General features: G+C 40.8%; 2 protein-coding genes and 1 pseudogene across 3 annotated transcripts in view; 2 read left to right on the top strand and 1 right to left on the bottom strand.

Moving 5' to 3' along the window:
- LOC136245822 (ubiquitin-conjugating enzyme E2 G1-like) overlaps positions 1-19,748 on the bottom strand; it is a 124,879-nt gene extending 105,131 nt beyond the window's left edge. The window contains exons 1-4 of one of the 2 annotated variants that reach the window (XM_066037297.1): positions 19,521-19,746; positions 19,287-19,389; positions 19,114-19,211; positions 3,002-3,180 (exon numbers count right to left, since the gene is read on the bottom strand). In XM_066037297.1, the coding sequence (XP_065893369.1) occupies positions 3,002-3,180; positions 19,114-19,211; positions 19,287-19,389; positions 19,521-19,575 (435 nt within the window). In that variant the 5' untranslated portion in view covers positions 19,576-19,746. Of the gene's footprint in view, positions 1-3,001; positions 3,181-19,113; positions 19,212-19,286; positions 19,390-19,520 lie in introns of both variants that reach the window. The other variant, XM_066037298.1, reaches the window with a different exon arrangement.
- On the top strand, positions 19,719-20,586 carry LOC136245821 (L-xylulose reductase-like). The gene has a single exon (XM_066037296.1). The coding sequence runs from the start codon at positions 19,780-19,782 to the stop codon at positions 20,512-20,514; it is 735 nt and encodes a 244-aa protein (XP_065893368.1). The 5' UTR covers positions 19,719-19,779; the 3' UTR covers positions 20,515-20,586.
- Positions 20,587-22,006: 1,420 nt separating this feature from the next.
- On the top strand, positions 22,007-22,920 carry LOC136245403 (L-xylulose reductase pseudogene; annotated as a pseudogene).
- Positions 22,921-23,215: the final 295 nt, after the last annotated feature.

Below are 23,215 nucleotides of genomic sequence, written 5' to 3'. Positions count from 1 at the left end.
AATTTGTCAATAGAAAGAGAAAGCTTTGATCTCATGTGCACGCATTTATGTATTGATTTTAATTTTCCTTAGTCTAGTTATTTCTTCATTGTACGCGTTTTCATTAGTTTTGATTGTTTTGATAATTGTAATATTTCATTGTCAACTTTAATCAATCACAATACAACAAAATAATTAATTAAACTTATAAATGTGAAGTAGATTCTATTCAAATGGTACAACGGAGTCACAGGTGTTAGACAGAGCACAGCACACACGCACAATGCGGTCAAATGGATTATCTTCATTGGCTTTGGTTGCTAAATAGTGAATAGGTATAGTACTACGAAGAATGGGATATTTCTGACATACCAGTCCTATCACGCGTTCAACATGAATTCTCACGTTGGCTATTCTTCTGGTTTCTTCCACCTCCATGGCAGACAGCTGAGCTTTACCTCTGGTGAAAGCTGGTATGTGCAGCTCAGCTCTCATTGAAGCAACAGAATCAGCAATGTCAAAGCCACGATCAGCAATGTCAAAGCCACGATCAGCAAGTACTACATCACCAGGCAACAGCTTCTTCAAAATCCCACAATGTTCAGTGAGGTATTTGTCACTTACACGACCACCCCACGCTTCTGAAATATAAGCCATAGTCCCTTGTGGAATAATTCCAATCAGGATCTTCGCAGTGTCCCTATGTTTATAATTAGACCACGTAGAAGCTCTAGTTCGCAAGCTGGATGGGCATTCAATGAAGACTTCAAAGCAATCAATTATGATTGCTACTTTCTTCCCGAATGACTCCTGGAAACATTGCGGCATCGTTTTTCTCAGACTGCCACGATCTGGCCAAATTATAAGGTCTTGAAGCCTGATATCCATTTGTGTTAGCCATTTTGACAATATCCTTGAAACAGTAGCTTTGGATACATTGAATTGGTAGGCTAAATGTTGAATTGGGTCATTAAGTCTGAGCTTCAAAATGGTACACATGAACTGTTGGAATAAGGAAAGACTACAGTACCCATCCACTGGCAAAGTGTTCACAACATGATCATATATAGCCTTTAGCACCTTGAAATTCGGAAGCCCAGTATAAAACAACACCTTCTCATCACTGTCTAGTGTTTCCTCACTAAATGGTGGCACTGAAAGCTGCTGGACTTTTAATGTCAACTCATCAATGGTAGCATAACATTTTGATAATTCAGCACGCAATGCAGCAATCTCAGATTGACATTTACAAGACCCTTCAGACCGTTTCAAAATTTCTATTTCCATTTCATCCCTAGCAGCTTTGCAAACATCATCTTCAACAACTTCTGAAATTACTTCATCAACAAAATTTGACAAAGTTTCCTTTATCATAAGAAATTCTTCTGCTGCATCCAAGACTTCCTCACCCACAATTGATTCAGTTAGCTCTTGCAAAATGATGTCTGAAAATCTTTCCCTAAACTGTTGTTGCTCCTGTTGCTCCTTACTTCTCCTTTGTGCCCTATCGTATCTGGCAGTTGCCAGTGAGCTTGAGCTGGCTGTAGAACAAGGCTGTTGGGTTACACGCTTAGAATGACCGAGATTGAGGGTTGGTAACCAATCAGGATTCGTACAATCGTATAAATCATCTGGCTAGCCTGAAATAAAGTGTCTCGAACAAATCCTACGCGATGACAGGCTGTTAACATCGATGTTTTCCTGGGAAATTGCTGCCAAGAAACCGTCTCTTCTCCGTAAGGATAACTCAAACTCCTTTTCACCTCTGTCTCTACACACAGCGGGGATTCTGTAAAAGGACACGTCTGTGTCAACTTCTGACCGCTTTTTGCATTCAAGACAAATACAACCAACCATCGCCACATGTATTATACTAGCATTACGTATGTGCACCAAAATGGCGGATGCGTGGGTTTTTACACAGATTGCGTAACCTAGATCACGTGCTGAAACAACTCTATAGTGGGTTTTAGTATTTGGGATCATTTGCTAATTTATGAGAATTTTGGTGACGTAACAACATTATCACGTGATTTTGTTGAAAGCTTCATCACTAAACACTCTGGAAAGATACGCTTGCCCAACTAAAGCTGTACCCTGTAGAAGCAAAAAGTATGGATAAGAAAAGGTGCACATGACTCAAACTAACAATCTATGGTCGAGCCAAAACCAATTGCAATTTAACTTGCAGGCTTGCTAGCAAGGGTCCAGTGCACTCTTAAAGCTTCCCAGCCCATGTAGGCTAGTTAAACAACTTAGATACAAAAGACCGCAGACAAAAATGATGCAATGGTTACATGTACAATGCTGTGCAGCACAATACGGTAATAGTATAGGACTATAGTATTGTGCTTCATAATATTATGTCAAAAAAGTTTGGGACTACAAAGTTGTAACAACAGACACAAGTTGATGCTGTGCTACCTCTAAAAACCAGGCATCCAGTACATACTAGCTATCCCTTGAATTTATGAATTAACATACACTTAATTATTTCTAGTAACAACACATGCAAAATGATTGAACAATCACTTTTGGTATTCGGAGAATTGAGGTGATCGGTTTAAAAACTTTACTGTAATTTACAAACACAATGTCATAAAGAATTGTGACTTGTACCAACATATTTTTCTCTAACAGTAGGAAAATCCATTGTTGGATAGGCGTTGCTCTGTATCGATCTTTATTCACCATTTTTTTTGTTATTCAGCAAGTATTTGGCAGTTGTAAAAGGAAAGTGTAGTATGGATATTAACAGCAGTGACACAAATGAGCGTGTAGCCATTAGTACTAGTAGCCGTGCCTTCACTGATCTGCTCAGTGGTGCCAGCACTCTAATGCTATTGTGTTTTTACTCGGTTTAGTGGCCAAATTGGAAAACATACAGCAACAAAGGCAATATAAATAATTACTGAAATATCCGTGCTATCATTAATCATAGAGTAATACGCCATTCGATACTCTTGGTTCCCCACACGTGTTACGGATTATGAATACATACAACACCACACTTATAGCTTACAGCAGCATCAACATTAGCTGGGCTCTCATCATTGGGATCAGCTAACATTGATATAACACTTATTAGGATTGTTTCTACAGTGTGGATGGGTAGCCATCTCTCCTCTGCCTTCTCATAGCCCCACTTGTCCTCGCCTGGTTCATGTAGGATAGATATACAAACATCACCATTCTTCTCAACTAAAATGAATAGAATGACAATGGGTACAAGGATAATTACTGTATGGATCAGTATACAGTGTGTGCGTGTGTAGTGTTTGTGCAAGTGTGTGTGTTTATGTGTGTGTGTATGTGCATATGTGCATGTGTGTGTGGAAGGGTGATCAAGTGTTTGTTAGAAATATACATTTTATTACTTGTCAAGAAAGCTGTCAGAGTATAAACTGAAATTTTATAGCAAGTAAAACAGTCTTCAGATGGCTTTGACAGTCCTTGTGCTATTGGGAGTTTGTAAAAAGGCAGGAATAAAATCCAGTTTACTGAATAAAACAGCTATGGGCACAATAGAGCTAATAAAAAACAACAACAACACAATATCTAACAGTCACGCAAGCTTTTTTGCTACAAAATACATTCCTAAACTTGTAATGGTTAAATACAGTACCTTGGCTAAAGGCTGAAATGACGTTTTTGTTAAACAATTACTGCATGACATAATTTACTTACAACCCACTTGTTTACTGTAGGGTTCACATGACTCACAAGCACAAAAAATTCCCAAGTACTCAGTTTTGATATCTCAACATATCATTGCACAACACCAGTTATTTGAAACCAAAAATTGTAGGTATTGCCTGTCACTGACTAATGTATCACTTAGCTTAGAATTGTGGTGAATGGGTCTCAGAGTACACCCCTTCCCTTTTACAGCATCTTCATACATACAAGCTATTAAATCTGCATGCAACTTTTGGAGAATGCATGTTTACACAATACAGGCATACGTGGCAGTCCTGCAGTGCTTCAGGAACACTTTCTACTGAGAAGCTATTATGAAGAACTTGATAGTTGTTAGAAGCATCACAACAATACGAAGTATCTCAGCAGTAGCAGTTTGTGCCATCTCTGCAAGGTGTAACTAGTGCAGAACTACAAGATTTGTCAACCACTTTGAACCTTTCGTTTAGATTTGTAGTCATATATGATTGTTTGTTTGGTAACCACAAGTCTCTTATTACTCAGAGACTTCAAAGGTCAAGTTTCTTATAATTCATAGTAAATAATAAACTTCAAGGGACGTCAAGCATTCTATACGTACCAGTTTCTAAATGTTAAAAATATGCTTGTCAAAGAGCTGTAACTTTAACCATACCTGAGTCTTCCTCTGGCTACACAATTTAAAGCATTCTACTTGTAATGTAATCAGGATTAAAATAATACCTAGGGTGCTACACTGTGAGGACAAAACTTGCTGTGTAAGCAACTTTTCTCTCAACTTTTCAGTCAAGAAACACACAAACCCTTTATAACCTTCATAAAATGATCCATAACTTAATAGTGGTTGTTCCTATCAAGTGGCAACAAATGCCATCCTCTTCACCATTATCAGGTCTTATATAACTAATTTGATTAAACCTAACAATCAAAATTAAACACATGGCAGGAATATTGAATTGCAGAACGTAAGTTGCTGTTCACAACAGGTAAAATTTTGTAGTTGGTGCTCATTTAAATTCCTCCAAGCAATCAATGTTTGCTGAAGAGTCAAGTTACCCCATTTAAAGTCAACTACAAGTGGTTTTCGTCAGTGGCGTATCTACAGCAGGGCTTGTAGGGACTAGGCCCTGCTAAATTTGGCTAGTGCCCTACCAAACTGAAGACTACTAAACCCACAATCACCAGCTTTACATGGGTCATTGCATTATCTAACAAGCGAAACCTAAATTACTCACCAAATTATTAGTATTGAGCTGCCTTGAAGCCAATAATTATGATGACTCTAATTAATGCCCACCAATTATGTACGTGATCAAATCACTAAATTTCCTGTTGTTGATGATATTAATAAGGATATGTCTTCGTAGTGTTCTAGTAGTTTATAATCATCATATCTAGCTATAGATCCTTATAAGATTTGTAGCGTTTCATCATGCATTGGTGTAGCTAGTCTAGCGTTCTTTTGTTCTAATTTTGTTAGTGTTATTGTACAATCTGAACAGGTTAATTATATAAATAAACTACTTCATGAAAATCTAAAAGCATGTTTTTTGAAGCTGAAATGGCCTCAGATGCCATTTTGCAGCTGTTGAAATTCAAATTTTTTCTAGAAGGGGGGATGGGATGCCCCTGCCTGCCTTCAGCAGCATATACAGTGCCCAAGCTATGCCCTACCAATAAGGAAAGTCTAGATACGGCACTGGTTTTCGTTCCATTTTCTAAAGCAGTAAGATGGTCCAACTAGCACCTTCAAGTATAAATGCTCTGAATCGGGTGTTAGAATGATGCAATTAAAACCTTGGCTCAGCATCGGTTTTCATGGCATCATTCTAACACGTTTATACTTCGAAGATGCTAGTTTGGAATGTACATCTCACTTAGATCTGCTTTCTAGGTTTAAGGGTTATTGCAATGAGCCTTATCTGAAATTACATCACAGACATAAAAATGGCCACTGTAGTGTGGGGACGTTTGTAAAATTTGTATGGGCGATTATGAGAAGAAAATTTTTGAATGGGAATACCTCAGTCAAGACGGAAGATATCGAGCTCTAACCAGCAGGCATGGATATAAATTAGCTGAAAGAATAGGAATCTAGCGTTGTTTTGAAAATCATCCAAAAATCGCTTTTATGCACTTTTTGTATTGTCTTATAGCCATACCTGCTAGTTAGAGTTTGATATCTTCCTTCTTGGCTGAGATATCTCCGTTCAAAAATTTTCTTCCCATAGTCGCCCATACAAATTTTACGAACATCCCCACACTACAGCAGCCATTTTATGTCTGTGACGTAATTTTGGATAAGGCTCATAACAAGAGTTCCCTTTCCTTAAAAAGGACCCTTTCCAAAAAATTCTAATAGAACAGTCACATATTAGTAATAATAATGCAAAGCAAATTTTGTAGGGCATTTCTTTTATAAGGATACAATCAACATTCAATTATGGGTTTCAGTTTCCTACACATTTTTTAGTTAACACACAACATACATTGCCACACTCGTTATAGTGACAAAGTGGCCACACCTACTAGTAAGATAAAACTTGCTACGTCATTTTGATTAGGTCTCCTGGAATACCCTACACAATCTGTATACAAGTTTCTGACAAGTTTCAGAGTAAGAGACAAGATACCAGTGGACAATCTTTCATTTGCACAGATGTGAAATCATCGACACACGTAATACCTACAAATAGTTGTGAATACATACATTTTAGGGCACATGGGAGGGCAGGGTACAAACATTTTTTTATTATTCTTCCCTTACTACACAATACATAACGTGGACTATGATTATTTACATCACAGCTCTGATCTAGCTACGTAGCTGTAAGGGAAGAGTTGAAGGAATATGCTAATCGATAAAGAAGTTCACACATCATTCACATGAAGTAAATAGATCATCATAACTGCCACATGGCTACAGCAACAACCACTTCTATCCATGTTGCCAGACGCCATGTCATACTGGCTATGAGTTCTTGTCTGATAGTAGACACTGTATGGCAGTGCATGGGCTCCAAATCTGCACATGAGAACTGTCTTTACTCAATAGTGTACTTTCAGTTACAAAACCTACCCTTAATGTAAACTGTGATTCTATTGTGTTAGTAGTAAATATTTCCAGAGATACACTATGTGAGGTAACAAGCCTGGAAGAATCCTAAAACTCTGCTAGCACAGTATGTCATACAGTGAGCAGTAGCAGTTAGTACTAGCCAACACGTGTGGACGACTGAAGCAGACAAAAGCAGTAGAGGCAGACAACACATCGGCTTTGTACTTTCAGCAGTTTATGAAAAGGCAACTGAAACCAAGTGTCAGTATTTCTAAAATAGTAAGACTGTGCTGATACCACATTTTATACAGTTGATACTAATTTGTATGTAGCTACTAGCTACTTGTAGCTACATACTACTTGTATGTCAGCTACTTGTATGTCACAAACCACAACACCATTTCATTATGCCATGTCCTCACGGTACGCCCTGCTACAGGCGTACAAGAGAATAAGCCTTTTCCAAATGACGTCACGCTAATGATAGTTTTATATTTTTGATTACTGTTTCATATGACGCTAATGTTTTTGATTTATTATTACAAGATTAATAAACCTATATCGAGGCACAGTGATCAGGTATGGTTACTAGAGTAATGTTTCCACTCTACTTAGAAAACCAGCCAAAGTTTTACTAAGTAGCATAAACAAATTCCATTCATAGCATTATACTCATACCAACATGTAATGAGCATAATTACGCACTACCACAGCAATATCTGCTACCGCTCTGAAGAAAGCTGTCTACCTGCAATCTAATATGGGAAAGCAGGGTTTTCAGGGGGGCTACCCTCGCAAGTTCAGCCGGGACAACGGGGGCAGCCATAAACCAAGCTATGGCCCTGGGAAATTCAAGAAGGAAAGCAGCTCAAAGACAGACAAAGGTTGAAAATGACTAGCAACTGCAGATAGTTCGTCAACATCACATGTGCAAATATTAATGAATGTTATCAATTCTACCCCCAGGTTAACACAAATCTGCTCACAAGCAGATCACTAAAAAGTGTTGATAGGTCAAATAGACTCAACAATAAAAAGTCCAAGTCTGGCAGGGAGACTGTCTCATTATACCCACAACTGGGAACACATTACACAGGACTGATGGGTTCTGCAAGCAGTAAAAGGGTATTCCCTGGAGCTTACTCAAGCTCCACATCAAATGAGACAAACACAGGCAATAAAATGCTCTGGAGTGGAGCATGCCAAAATGATACAAGAGGTCTCAGACCTCCCGACAAAGGGGACAATAGTAGAAACCACAGGTGTCCACAGAAAGTTATGTCTCCCAACTCTTTCTGGTGGAGAAGGGGGGGGACAAAGGCCTGCAATAAACCTTTAGGGCCTCAACTCCTTCACAAAGGCAGAACACTTTAAAATGGAAGGCCTTCATTTCCTTCGTGGTGGGTGCACTGAGACAACTGGGAATATGTTGGACAATATACTGATAATGCATCAGAAAGGGAACATCTGATGCAACTCACCCCCCTGGTGTGCCAATTCCTAGAAGCCCTAGGCCTGATGGTGAACTTGACCAAGTCACAACTAACCCAAACCCAGAAAATGGAGCTTCTGGGGTTTCTAGTCAACTCAGTTTCCCTACACTTGGCCTTCTCAACCGAGAAACTGAGAACAATCCAACAGGATGCCAACTCCCTCTTAAAGAAAGAGTTGATGTCAGTCAGGGACCTGGTGCGATTCATGGGAAAGACAACGGTTTCAGTACGAGCCATTTGGTAGGCTCCACTACACTACAGAGCCCTGCTGAGTATGTGTTAGGAATTAGAGTTGTGATGTCAATTTTGTATTAGGTAATATTGTGAATGGTCACGTGAGAGTTTATTAATTACAAAAATGAATGAATTTGTAACACGGCGACCCAACGAGCGGCTTGAACGTGTCGAAGCAGTGTAGAAGGAGACGCCTGAGAGGGTGAAATAACATTGAGGAAGCGGTCGAATCTCGGAGGAACGGTGAAGTAGAAGCCGAGTAAAAGCTGATAATTGGCGAAGAAGACTTACCCGAATTCCTTGGTGCTGGGTATTAATAGGCACCAGAAAAGGTACTAAGCATTTGATAGAGACCACTTGTCGTCCCATTTTTCGTTGTTTAGCTGTGAGGACAGTGACACGAGGCAACTCACGTGAGTCAAGATGGCCGACGACGTTAGTCGACTTCGAGCTAAGAGGGGCGGACACCGTGGAATCATAACGAAATATTCTAAGGAAGCAGCTAGTCTGCTGGAGACTGATACAGAAACGGATCCTGAGACTAAGATAAGGTGTCTTGTAACAATTAAGGACTCGTTACAGAAGAGATTGTCACAAATAACTAAGTTCGATGAGGATATTCTCAAAGTATGTGATACTAAGGAGATAGAAAATTATTTGGAGGAGTCAGATGTTGTGAATGCCCATGTAATTGAAACAATAGAAGCATGCGACCGGTTTCTTAAGAGCTCCACTGATATGGTTACGCGTGAAAGTCACCCTCCATCCTCTGATACGGAAGCATCCCCTGATAAAACTGTACTCTCTGAAACTGATGTTACATCTGACAAAGTCACTAAGGAAGGATCACAATCAGAATCAGAAGCGATCCATGGCACTGTTGAAACAAAGGCTAAGAAGGAGAGTCATACAGGTGGGGCAAGGCTGGAATCAGAAGAACGCTCCTTGAGTACTGCGCCCAAACCCAAATTACCGAAGCTAGTGCTTCCAAGATTCAAGGGAGATATAACTATGTTTTAATCATTTTGGGACAGCTTTCAAAGTGCCGTGAATAATAATGCAGCCCTGTCCAATATTGACAAATTTAATTATTTGAAAGCACTCCTAGACGGTCCAGCTGCTCGCAGCATACAGGGTCTGACGCTGACATCAGCCAATTATGACACTGCCTTAGAGATACTTCAAGACCGATTTGGCAAGAAGCAACACATAATAGCGGCTCACATGGACGATTTGCTAAAGCTCACACCCTGTTTAGACAGTAAGCCCCATCATCTTCGCATTGTTTATGATAAAATCTTTGTCAATGTCCAAGGATTGGAAGCTCTTTGGATTATGGCCGATCAATATGGTAGTTTCCTAATTCCAGTGGTAATGTCGAAATTGCCAGCAGAAGTCCGGTTACAGGTCGCACGAATGACAGCTAAGGATGTTTGGAAGGTAGAAGAATTGCTGGACATTATAAAGAGTGAAGTAGAGGCAAGGGAAATAAGTGAAACAATAAGAATAACAGACCTGAAGTCATCAGATACATCCACTCCCAGAAGGCCCCCCCCCCCCCCCCCCCCCTTCAACAGCTTCTGCCTTGCTTACAGCTGATAAGAGCCAATCCCGACCAAATTGTGTCTACTGCAAGGGAGAACATTTCTCTGCTTCGTGTGAGGTCGTAAAAGATGTGAGTGCAAGAATGAATGCCTTAAAGAAGGAGGGTTGCTGCTTTCTATGTTTAGGCAAGGGGCACCGCGTTATGCAGTGCACTGTTTCACGAAGGTGTCGTCACTACAAGAGGAAGCACCATCAGTCGATATGTAGAGGAAACAGTGAGGACCAAGTTTCCCCAAGTTTCCAACAATCACACTGATGACACGACAAGTACTGGCCTTGCCAACCCATCCAATGCTGCTCCCAACTCTAGAGTGTTGCTACAAACTGCTAGAACACATGCTTGTGCTACTGACAGCCCAGACCTTGTGCCAGTCAGAGTACTGTTTGATGGGGGCAGTGAACGTTCTTATGTCACAACACAACTGCAACGAAGATTGAAGCTCAAACCGCTCAGAAAGGAAAAGCTTAATTTGAATACCTTTGGGACGGAGCACTCGCAGAGAAGAGGTTGTGATCTAGTTAAGATCATCCTGAAGGGCAAGGATGGATCTGACATTGAAGTACATGCATTAGCTTTCCCCACAATCTGTGCGCCACCAGCCACGATGATTAAACCTCATCAATTTGTTAAGCTGGCAGAGTTGGACTTAGCGGACTATCCTCATACAGACGGTAATGACTCAATTGATGTACTGATTGGGTCTGATTACTATTGGGACATTGTCTCGGGAGATGTGATTAGAGGAGGTGGTCCTACTGCAGTGCATAGTAGACTAGGGTGGTTGTTATCTGGACCTATTCAAGAGAACACACCCCTCACAACCAACTTGTTGTTACAAGGGTCTCATTTGACACCCACACAGAAAGAGAGTGATGAGCTAGTTGTAAGCTTACAGCGTTTCTGGGATACTGAGTCACTGGGAATCACTGAGCCAGTCACTGAAGACCGAGAGTTTGATAAGATCATCCGATTCAATTTCTCCGAAGGCAGGTATGTTGTGTCTCTTGAACTGTCATGTAATAATTTCCCTGAATGTTTGAATCGTTTGAACCTGCTCAGATCAAAGTTAGTAAGAAACACAAATTTGTTACAGGAATACCAGGATACCTTTTCCCAACAATTACAATTAGGCATTATTGAAGTCGTGCCAGGAGCTGAATTACGTAATGAACCAAATTTTTACTTACCTCATCATGGTGTGGTTCGACAACATAAGGAGACTACAAAACTGCGCATTGTTTTTGATGGCTCTGTCAAGACAAAATCGAATTTATCGTTGAAAGATTGTCTGGCCAAGGGACCTAACCACACCCCTTTGGTGTTTCACATTCTATTGAGGTTTAGAAGCTTTCGTGTTAGGCTTGTTTCTGATGTAGAAAAGGCCTTCCATCAAATTTCTATTGAGAAATCAGACAGAGATATGCTGCGCTTTTTATGGTTTGAGAATGGTAAATCAAACGCAGACCTGGTACACTTCCGTTTTTGTCGTTTACCATTTGGCTTAAAATCTAGTCCAGCTATTTTAAATAGCATCATTCAGAAGCATCTTTCCAACTATAATCAGTCTCACCCTGAGGTGTCGAGGGTATTGGCAGACTCGTTTTATGTTGATGACTTTGTTGGAGGTGCAGGATCCTTGCAACAAGGGTAGGAAATTTATTGCAAGGCCCAACAGATAATGAAGGAAGGGGGATTCAATTTAAGAAAATGGCAAACTAATCTGCAAGACCTCCAAGCTACAATATCCAGGGAGGATGGGAGTCCATCGAGTCCTATTGTTAAAGTACTTGGAATAAATTGGGATACAGATGGAGATAATTTGTGCTTTGATTTAGAGGATACCATTAGTTATTCAAACGGACTTCCTCCTACTAAGAGATCCGTGCTGAAACTATCAGCCAAGATCTTTGATCCGCTAGGATTTCTTAGCCCTTTCATCATTCAATTGAAGATGCTCTTTCAACGATTGTGCATTGACAAATGTTACTGGGATCATCCTCTAGATGGTGTGGTTTTAGATGAGTGGAATCAACTAGTGGAGGAACTGAAGGTACTCACCTGTATTAGAATCTCCCGCTACTATTTCATGCCAGAGAAGGAGTTGCTTACCTGTCAATTGCACGGCTTTTGTGATGCGTCAACGAGAGCATCTGCTGCTGTAATTTACATACGTTGCTTCTATACTGATGGAACGGTTGATGTCAACATAGTATCGTCCAAAACCTGGGCTGCTCCTATTAAAGGTCAAAGTGTGCCATGACTAGAACTGCTCGGAGCAGGGATTCTAGCCAGGTTGGTGCACTCCGTCCATGATGCACTTCATTTGTCACTTACCAATGTCAGACTATTTCACTGGATGGACTCATATACTGCTCTGTGTTGGATAAGAAATCAGAAACCCTGGAAACAGCACATGCTACAACGAGTAACTGAGATACATAGACTGTCGAATCCAGCCAATTGGAGATTCTGTCCAGGCAATTCAAACCCCGCCGATCTTCCTTCAAGAGGCTGTAAGTCAAGTGCACTGTCAAGTGATGACACTTGGTGGAAGGGACCTCCATTCCTCCGTGAATCGCCAGATACCTGGCCAGATCTCCCAACTTCACTGGACACAAGTGAGTCAGACAAGGAAATATTCAAGAAGGCAGTGATCATTCAATCGCTAGTGGCCACATCATCGTCTGCATTGACACTTAACATTTCATCTGTGATGGATTTGTCAAGGTATAGCACCTTATGTAAATTGTTAAGGGTTACAGCCACTGTGTTGAAGTTTATTGATATCTCTAGGAAGATTTGCAGCCTTGAGCAAATAGAACTGTCTGTCGCAGACCTAACAAGAGCTGACACACTGTGGATTAAATCCATTCAAGCCAATTCATTTACTTCTGAGCTACAAGCCTTACAACAATCAGGTACAAATTCATCCTTGAATACACAGCTGAACCTGTTTCTTGATCCAGATGGAGTTATTCGTTGCCAAGGCCGCATTGAAAATGCTGATGTTTCAAGTAGTAGCAAGACTCCGATTCTTTTACCATCCCATAGTCATTATACCAACCTTCTTATACAACAGAAGCACTGTGAAGTCCTCCACAATGGGATTAGAGATACGTTGACTGCTGTTAGAGAGACACACTGGATCGTGAAGGGTAGAGCGGCTGTGAAGAAAGTTTTGCGTAGATGTGTAACGTGTAAGAGATATGAAGGAAAGGCAGTAACCATGCCACATAGTCCCCAGCTCCCTCAAGATCGAGTAAGCAGTCAAGCACCCTTTTCAATGACGGGAGTGGACTTTGCTGGGCCATTGTATGTGCAAGTGACTGGTCAGTCCATCAAGACATATGTGTGTCTGTTTACCTGTGGAAGTACACGAGCGCTTCATCTCAAGCTTACACAAGACCTCACTGCTGACTCCTTCTTGCTAGCATTCAGACGCTTTGCTGGCAGAAGAGGGCTCCCGCTTAAGATCATGTCTGATAATGGAAAGACATTTAAGGCTGCGTCTCAGGTTGTAACTAAGATCAAGCAGTCCACACAGGTGAAGCAGTATTTGACCAATAGAAGAGTAGAATGGGACTTCATAGTGGAGAAGGCTACCTGGTGGGGTGTGTTTTGGGAGCGGCTCGTGAGAAGTGTGAAGAATTGTATCAAGAAGGTAGTTGGGCGATCCACTCTTAACTTTGAAGAACTACGTACACTACTGGTAGAAGTGGAGGCAACACTGAATAACCGACCCATTACGTACGTCTATGATGATGAAAACCACATTTCTTATCCATTGACTCCAGCTGGTTTAATCTATGGTCGGAGGATATCACAAGCAGTGAATGAAACTCACTCTGAAGTAGTGAGTACCAATCAAGCATTAACTCGATGAGCCAAGTACCATTCTCAGTTACTAAATCAGTTTAACTGTCAGTGGAGTAAGGAATATTTGCTAAGCCTTTGCGAGAGAACAAGAGCAAAGACCAGCAGCTCAACAAGTTCAAATATAGCTGTTGGAGACACGGTGTTGATCCGTAATGAAGGTATCCCCCGTTGTTTTTGGAGATTGGCCAAAGTCAGTGAACTGATACCAAGCATGGACAATTTAGTGAGAGCTGTCTGGCTAAATGTGACCACTGACGGAAAGAAGAAATTGCGTGGAGCATTGAAAATGATAACACTGCTTGAGGTTGATGGCAACAAGAATCATGAACAGAACTGAACTAACTGATTAGTGTTTTATCTTAGGCCCATCATTTTGTAATTAGCTTTTGTTTACCTTGGGGTAACCAACCCCAGGAGTGTTAGGAATTAGAGTTGTGACATCAATTTTGTTTAGGTAATATTGTGAATGGTCACGTGAGAGTTTATTAATTACAAAAATGAATGAATTCGTAACAGTATGATCAACTCAATTTTCCCTACCAGACCAATCTCTGGTGAACATGGTGTCAAAGTTTGCCGCCACACTGAACCTAACTCAGGAAGCCAAGGACGACCTCAATTGGTGGTCCTCCCTGGACAGACACTTGATATGGGATTCCCCATTGCATCCACGGGCCCCAAACATGACAATCGAATCCAATGCCTCCAGTACGGGCTGGGGAGCTCGACAAGGAGAAATTCAGACTGGTCGATGGTTAACGATCGAGGCCTCAAATCACATAAACTACCTCAAGCCACTAGCAGCTTATCTAGTAATACAATATTTTGCAAAACAGAAGTACAACATCACTATTCTCCTGAAAACGGACAACATCACAGCAGTGACATACATAAACAAAATGGGGGGCACCCATTCTCAGGGACTTTTTCAGCTAGCCCTGACGGTATGGAACTGGAGTGTATGTGGTACTGGTGCCTGTGGTAGAACATATCTCTAATCGCAGATCACCTTCCAGGGAAGGAGAACACAGTCACAGATGAGGAATCCAGGAATATGAAGGACTGCTGCAATTGGATGTTGAATCCCCTCGTCTTCAGGCAGATACAAACACTGATGTGGCCATTGGAGATAGGCTTGTTTGCGTCTCACCTGACAAAACAATTACAAAGGTTTTAAAACAGGAGACCAGATCCGGAGGCAGAAAATATGGATGCCTTCAGCCAGGATTGGTCCAAAGTGAGGAGCTTTGCCAACCCTCCATGGTGCTTGATAGCTCGCTTGTTGAGTCAGACAAAGCAGCAAAGGGCCAGAGTAGCTATGATCACACCACACAACTATGGTATCTAACGATTCTCGAAATGCTGGAGAACTATCCACACCTCTTTCCAGCAATTCCCAACTTGGTAATATTGCCGACAGTTCAGGACACCTTCATAATGAAACAGGGGGTACTGGAACTAGTTGCATGGCCTATCTCTGGGAATCCTTTACATCACGAGGGATTTCTGCAGAAGCTTCAGATCTCCTCTTGTCCTCCTAGAGAACAAAGACCAAGTTCAACTACAACTCGCACTGTTTACCAAATGGATGGAATGGTGTCACCCAAGGGATAGGAATTCCGCTGCTGGCCCTATAGCAGATGTAGTCAACTTTCTAGCCTACTTACATAAAGAAGGTATTAGTACCAATCGCTCAACTCCTACCGCTCAGCTATCTCAGCTATCTCAGCTAGCTGTCCTAGGTGGATGGCTATACAGTAGGTCAACACCCCCTTGTAACAAGAATGCCCAAGGGTGCCTTCAACAAAAGACCACCTTTTGGGACGTAGGAATTGTGCTTCACTATTTGAAGAAGCTAGGGGACAATGAGACACTGTCTCTCCGATTGGTGTCTATCAAATTAGCAATGCTGTTAGCTTTAACAAGACCATCTAGATCTGTGGACTTGTCAAAACTGGATATCCGGGCTCGCTCCTTTACAACATCAGGTGTAGTTTTTAAGGCCCAGCACCTATCAAAACATCTAAACCTTTGGCAGACTTCTTCCACCCAAGGTTTCCAGAAGATCCACAGTTGTGCCCGGTTGCAACACTGCAGACACATGAGGTAACAACTCTGAATTCAGGGACATACAATCTGATAGCCCAAAGACAACACTTTTCCTCTTGTGGATCGGGAAACATGATCCAGTACTCAGCAATATCATTGTAAGATGGCTAAGAACATGCCTGCAGGATGCAGGAGTAAACACAGAGTCAGGGGTCACAGTATCCTACAGGCTGTAGACTGGTCCTCTGAGTTTTATCACCGAATACTTGAAGACAGCAGCAAATCTTCTTTTGGAAAAGCGTGCTGTCTTCAGTTACTTCAAACTTACATGTTGATATTGAGACCAAGCCTTCCGAAATGTAATTTCCAAATGGCTCAGGGATTGCCATTTTTAATTGTGACGTCATTATGGAAGAGGCTTATAGGATATTCTCCTGGGCATTAAACTAATTCTTGGTGTTCTACCTATCTACCTACATCACACACATTCTACTACACAATGTTATGTGATAAAGCATCATAATTGTTTACCACAAACCTTCATAGTCCATCATGTTTACACAAGTGACCCTTAGAGTCAGGTGGTACTCACACAGAGGTCACATACACACATCTTATATAAACACATCTAAACTACCAGTCCTATTATAGTGGTAACTGTTCAATAGTTCTACTGCACAAGTGACCACGCAAGTCAGTAATGTGGTATACAATGGAATCTAAACAATTATTCATTATACTAAGCTTAAAATTTGAATGAGTATTTGACTCATTGTTGCAACATTTCAAGTTTAAAGCTTTAGATAATGAACAAGAAACATTACAATGTGCTGAGAGCAAGTTGAGCAATCACTAACTCTCTAAAGCAGTTTAGCATGTACTCTCTCTCTGTATGCACAGAACCGAAACACCGCCATTATTGCAACTTTGTAAAGCTCTTCAGGTAAGGTTACTTTGCACATAGTGGAAGAACCATTAAAGTAGTATAATGCTGGAAGCCCCACCCACTGGTGGTAGTTGCAAGGTGATGTCTGACACACCCTACCCACACATTTCACCTCAACACAAGTTTTCTCTGCCCCAAACAATGTATGTATTTTAAGGTAGATTTCATACCTATCACTAAGGAACTAACTCTTACAATTCAACATTAAGGCAAACATTGGATAATATGAATTTACAGAAACACTGTTGCCATGTCAATGATAAAGATGTCAGACACGTGCAACATGTAGGACTATTTAGACAATGTGCTGTGACGTTTTGTGCATCTAGAACAGAAAGGATGTAACAGGGAGCTCCTCAGAAAAGGGCCAGGGCACAGTGTAGTGAAGGCAGTTACGTATGCAGAGCCAGGCTGGAAGTGAATGGCACCGGAACAAAGCTTTGAATGTGTTAGAGGTCTACATAAGGAAACCAGAACATAGCTTCCACAAACGAAAAGTGGTGAGGGGAACTAGAATTACGTATGCTGAGACCACTAGGTAATCACAGCTGCCAGGATAGATATATGAAAAAGCCAATTTGCACTTCAGTTCAAGCAGCAGATGGATGACACTGAAATGCAACAGGTATGCAGGCACCAACTCCATATGTAGCATATGTACACATGCAGTTTATACCTTTTGCATAGATGAATGTACACTATGTGTGTATCATGAAGCAATCTATGTTCAAGAGTAGAAATTCGAGTATACGCAGCATCAATAGGTGCTATACCTGGTGAGCTAGCAGGATCACAGCTTTTCAGCAATGGTGTATATATGCTACCAAGAGCTCATAATATATATATATATACGTATACTGAGGAGAGTATCCTACTCACACACGAAAACATTGTAACAGGACATCACTAAAAAGGGTAGACCAACACGACAAACATAGTACACAGGGTTAGCACGGGAACTAAAAAGGTGGATTTCAACTATAAAAGAGTTGAAACTTAATTAGCTATGGTCACAAAAAGATAATTTAGAAAAACAGACATTTAGGCCACAATGTACATTTGTAGATAAACATTAAATGGTAGGTACCAATCTTGGCAGCTACAAGGATAAAATGGTAGCGAACTTTTCAAGGAGCTGGAGTACAAAATAGGGTTGGGTGACATTGAATTTTGTGACATGCGATTATTGCATGAGTCATTTATGCGATTATTGCCATATTGCATGTGAAAATTGAAACACAACCACATAGTTTGAAAAGTCCATATGACTGCTTGTTTTCACTAAGAGTTAGTTTAAAAACACAACTTCTTTGCTAACAAGTTAACCAATTGACATAGTTAGCAATAATATGCACAAACTGTATCAAATGTGAGGCCTAGAAGAGATACGAAATGGATGATCAATGTGATAATTATTGCTAAATGCGATAATATTGCGAAGGCAAAATACATGCAATGGTATTGTGAGCACTTGTTTAGGCAATATTGGTGACTTATTGAAATATTGCTCAACCCTAGTACAGAAAACAGCCTCTACAATTTCCTACAATTTTTAAACCAGTTCTTTCACAAGAGTTGCTGTATCACAAGTGCTTACTACTCACATAGGAGTGCAACAAACTAGGATTTAAAATGAATGTTGTAATGACTAGCTGTAGGGAAAATTGCGTGCTATTGGGAGCTTTTAAATAAACCGCACTGACACAAAATATGTAGTATAACATTAAATAATTTTGCCAAGCAGGACAAACTACTAACATCACCTGAAGTCACTCCAGTGCCTCTAGAGCAATATGCGAGCTTTCACACCTACAGAAAGCTGGCATTCAGGTAGCAGATCTGACCAGTTGACAACAAAATGGGAAAATACTAGCAACATGTGTTATTACATACCACAAGCATATAACCTTCTGACCACCAGCAAATGTAAAACGCTAGTAGAAGTGTAAGCTTGTTGTACACTAAACATCTAACAAGATGTCACAAAATGTAACACATGTACACAGTGTTATAACACATTCCACATATACAAAAGCAACCATATTTCTCAAAAGAATAAATTCAGATTTGTGTATTGCTGTAACAGAATCCAGTTAAGTACTTTTCCCATACTATAAGAGTTTACACATTCAGGATTGTAATAAGATTATTTGCTACTTCTCGATCCAACGACTCAACAACAAATTTAACGTACCATTTGGGTGCCAGATTTCTGTGACAAATCTCATCTTTGGTGGTCTTTGTGGATACTCCTTGGGAAATATCAAGTGTGCCTTAAAGTAACCTCCTTCACTAGTGACCACATTAAGGTATCAACCATCAACACACAAATCACACACACGCATATTATATATATTTAAAGGATACTAGAAAGTGTCTGCAGGTCCTATAATGAGTACCTCCCATTTGTGAATATCATCATCATCTACTAACCCAGCTGAGAAGCCCTCTACGGGATTCTTTTGAAGTTCTGTGAAAGAGAGACCATTAACGTTATGAAAGTATTGGAATACAGTTGAATCAGCAGGCATTTAAACACGACTGGTAGAGACCCAGGACACATTTAAACGTTTCTTTATACTACACAATAACGTAACATACCTGTCAGTTGTCTTCGAAGAAGTAGAGCACCCTGGTCTTGACCGGGACTTGCCATACGCTAACCAAATCTTCCCTCACAAACTAGAATGAACAACAACTTCACTGCAGTCTGATAAAAAAGAAAAACTAAAGCTGTGGACAGCAACGCATCGGTTTCTAGCGATATTTAAAATTTTAAGCGATACACAACCGATTGCCCATCACTTCCAAAATTTATTATGGTCAATGGGAGATAATTTGCCTGAGGCGAATTCTGAAGATGGCGTACGATTTTAGTGGCAAGAGAGCTCTCGTTACAGGTGCTGGGAAGGGTATAGGTCGCAATACAGCTAAAGCATTGTTGCAGTGTGGAGCAGAGGTGATTGCTTTAAGTAGAACACAGTCCGACCTTGACTCGTTGAAACAAGAAGCCCCAGGAATTCAGATTGTCCTTGCAGATATTAGTGATATTAAATCAACTGTTACATTGATCGAAAAACTCGCTCCTATCCACCTGCTTGTGAACAATGCAGCAGTAGCTAAACTTCAGCCGTTTCTGGAAATCACTGAAGAAGCCTATGACCAGTTGATGCAGATCAACTTGAAGGCGACCTTGTTCATCTCACAAGCTGTTGCTAAGGATTTGGTACAGCGAGGGTTACCAGGTTCCATTGTTAATATATCCAGTCAAGCCTCACTAGTGACACTGCCAGAGCACACAGTATACAGCACATCCAAAGCTGGTTTAGATATGTTGAGCAAATCAATGGGCGCAGAACTGGGTCCCAAGGGAATAAGAGTCAATACTGTCAACCCCACTGTAGTGCTGACAGCTATGGGAAGATATGGTTGGTCTGATCCAGCTAAGGCAGGACCAATGATAGCTCGTATTCCAGTGGGGAGATTTGCCGAAGAGGAGGAAATATCAGATGTGATTTTGTACTTACTCAGCGATAAGAGTGCTATGATTAACTGTGCTGTCTTGCCAGTGGATGGAGGCTTTACTGCTACTTAATTTTTTTTGTAAGGATAGTAGTTATTTCTTTGTGTGTCAATTTCTGGAATGAGATATTTTTAATGCACAACACATACTACGCAGCTTGTGTTGTTGTGTTGCATGTGATTGGGCTGACATTTATTGCTATGAAATGCAAGCTCACTGGTATATCAGTTGTTCTGATATACATGTTAGCTCTCGGCAAGGGAGATGTCATGATTTTATGCTCTGCGTTGGATGTGGGAAGCTGGTATCCATATCCAAGGATGCAATTGCATGCTTTGTAATTTTGTCCATCTGCTACACCATCTTTGTTATGCTACAGTGAAGTTTGCCATAAGAAAAAGTGACATCCAAGCTTGAATAAATGAATAAATCTTGTTGAATCATAGATTTAAATACCCATTTTTAAATTCACTTAATGAGGTTTGACAAATTAAGTCAGTGAGTTGTCATTTTCTTCCATCAAAATTTCATGTGAATCGTATATACTTCTTCAGTGAGTGTTTATGCAGTATTATGCACACTATCCTGTCATAGATTTTTCGATATCAATTACTTGAATGTTTTATGCTCACTATAGTACTTGCTATAGTGCCCAAGTTTGTTTACTTCTTTTAGCTACCCATTTGAAGTTGCGGTTTAGTTTTGTCAGTTGCCAGGCTCCAATTTGGTGAAGAGGTTAGACTATCTATGTTGCCTGCAGGAGAACTGCTCCCTATATGTACTTGCTGTAGCAGTGATGGCAATTAATGTGCTTTGAAGCATCCATATTAACTTGGTTTAGTTCACCTAACTAGATTGCTATTTCAGCAACACCACTTGGTTAGCTTCTGGCACTCCAGTATGGGCTAAATAGGGGAATTATAGCCGGGGTTTTACAAACAAATTTGCCCCTGGTAGAGGTGCAGGCTTAAGATTTAGACTGAAGGGCCCACACAAGCTTATATAGATGACTTGAGTTACCCATCATTGGGGATTGCAGATTAGACAAACCCTTATGCCACAGTAGTGGGACTTTTGCTGAGAGCCACATATCCTGTACTGGGGGTAGGGATGGGTGCATGCATAATTGTTGGAGTAGCTATAATTATCTACTGAAACCTGATCAAGTGCAAGGCTGAATGCGAGCTATAACTGTTTTGTTACTTGCCACCACCCCCAGCACTAGAAGGTAAAGCTGCAAAGCGATTGAAGGAAGCAGTTGACCTTCAGATGCTGTGAGGTCAAATGCCTCAATCACCACTGGGCTGCCATGGTTGGATTGAGCTCCATGTAAGCAGGTGATACTGGCTGACCGTAAAACGAGAAAGAGAAAAAAACCGCTCAAATGCAGCACCCACAGCCAAGACATCACCTAGCTATAACCTTTACAGAAGTAGAGAAGAAAGTCTCTTGTAAACAGTAGTAGCAATACTGCCCATCCGGGATCCCCCCCGAAGGTAGAAAACACCAAAGGAGTGATTGAGTCCATTTCCGAGTATTTAAAAAAAATTATTACGGTTAATGGGCAATAATTTTACATAAGCAATCGAAAATCGAAGCAAAGAAATGGCGTACGATTTTACTGGTAAAAGAGCTCTGGTTACAGGTGCTGGAAAGGGTATAGGCCGTACTACAGCGAAGGCATTGCTACAGTGTGGAGCAGAGGTGATCGCTCTGAGTAGAACGCAGTCCGACCTCGACTCGCTGAAACAAGAAGCCCCAGGAATTCAGACTGTCCATGCAGACGTTAGCGACTTAAAATCCACCGTTGCATTGATTGAAAAGCTTACTCCCATTCACTTACTGGTCAATAACGCAGGTATTACCAAGCTACAACCTTTTCTAGAAATCACTGAAGAAGCCTATGATCAGATAATGCAAATTAACTTGAAGGCGGTCTTGTTTATCTCGCAAGTTGTTGCTAAGGATTTAGTGCAGCGAGGTTTACCAGGCTCCATTGTTAATGTATCCAGTCAAGCCTCTATTTTGACACTACCAGAACACACAGTATACAGCTCATCTAAAGCTGGTTTAGACATGCTGGGTAGATCAATGGGTGCAGAACTGGGTCCCAAGGGGATACGGGTCAACACCGTCAACCCCACTGTAGTGCTGACAGCTATGGGAAGACTGGCTTGGTCTGATCCAGCTAAAGCAGGAGGGATGATGACACGTATTCCACTCAAGAAGTTTGCAGAAGAGGAGGACATATCTGATGTTATCTTGTACCTACTCAGTGATAAGAGTGCCATGATCAATTGTGCTGTACTACCGATAGATGGGGGATACACGTCCACCTAGTCTAGTTATCGTCTTGTGTTAGGTGACCTTTTAAGAGTATTGTATAGGTGTTCTGTTTGAAACTGAATTATTTTTTTTATTTAGATGTAACTACGCATATATTTTAAACCTTGAGCAATAGCAGGTTGTCAAATATTACAGTGTGCATAGATCATTCTGCTCAAGTGTAAGCACTCCATTTTGTTCACACGTGGATGTGTCTTGGGAGATCAGGGCACAATGTAATTGTAATCTTTACAGTGGTTAGAAAATGTATGCGATAGTGGATGGCATAATCATCTAATTAACATCCATTTCTACTTAAATTATTTAATCCATTATCCCAATAGGAACCTGCATGCATGCAAGAAAGATAATACCCATGAATCAAGCAGACTCTCTTTTAAGGCCGCATGAAGTTCATTATTAGCAAGGTTATGAAATCTTGGTAATA

Source organism: Dysidea avara, chromosome 15, assembly GCF_963678975.1.
Source record: "Dysidea avara chromosome 15, odDysAvar1.4, whole genome shotgun sequence".
In the NCBI taxonomy this organism is placed as follows: domain Eukaryota; kingdom Metazoa; phylum Porifera; class Demospongiae; order Dictyoceratida; family Dysideidae; genus Dysidea; species Dysidea avara.
Note: the sequence above shows the minus strand (reverse complement) of the source record. Positions and strands in the feature narration are given on the sequence as shown.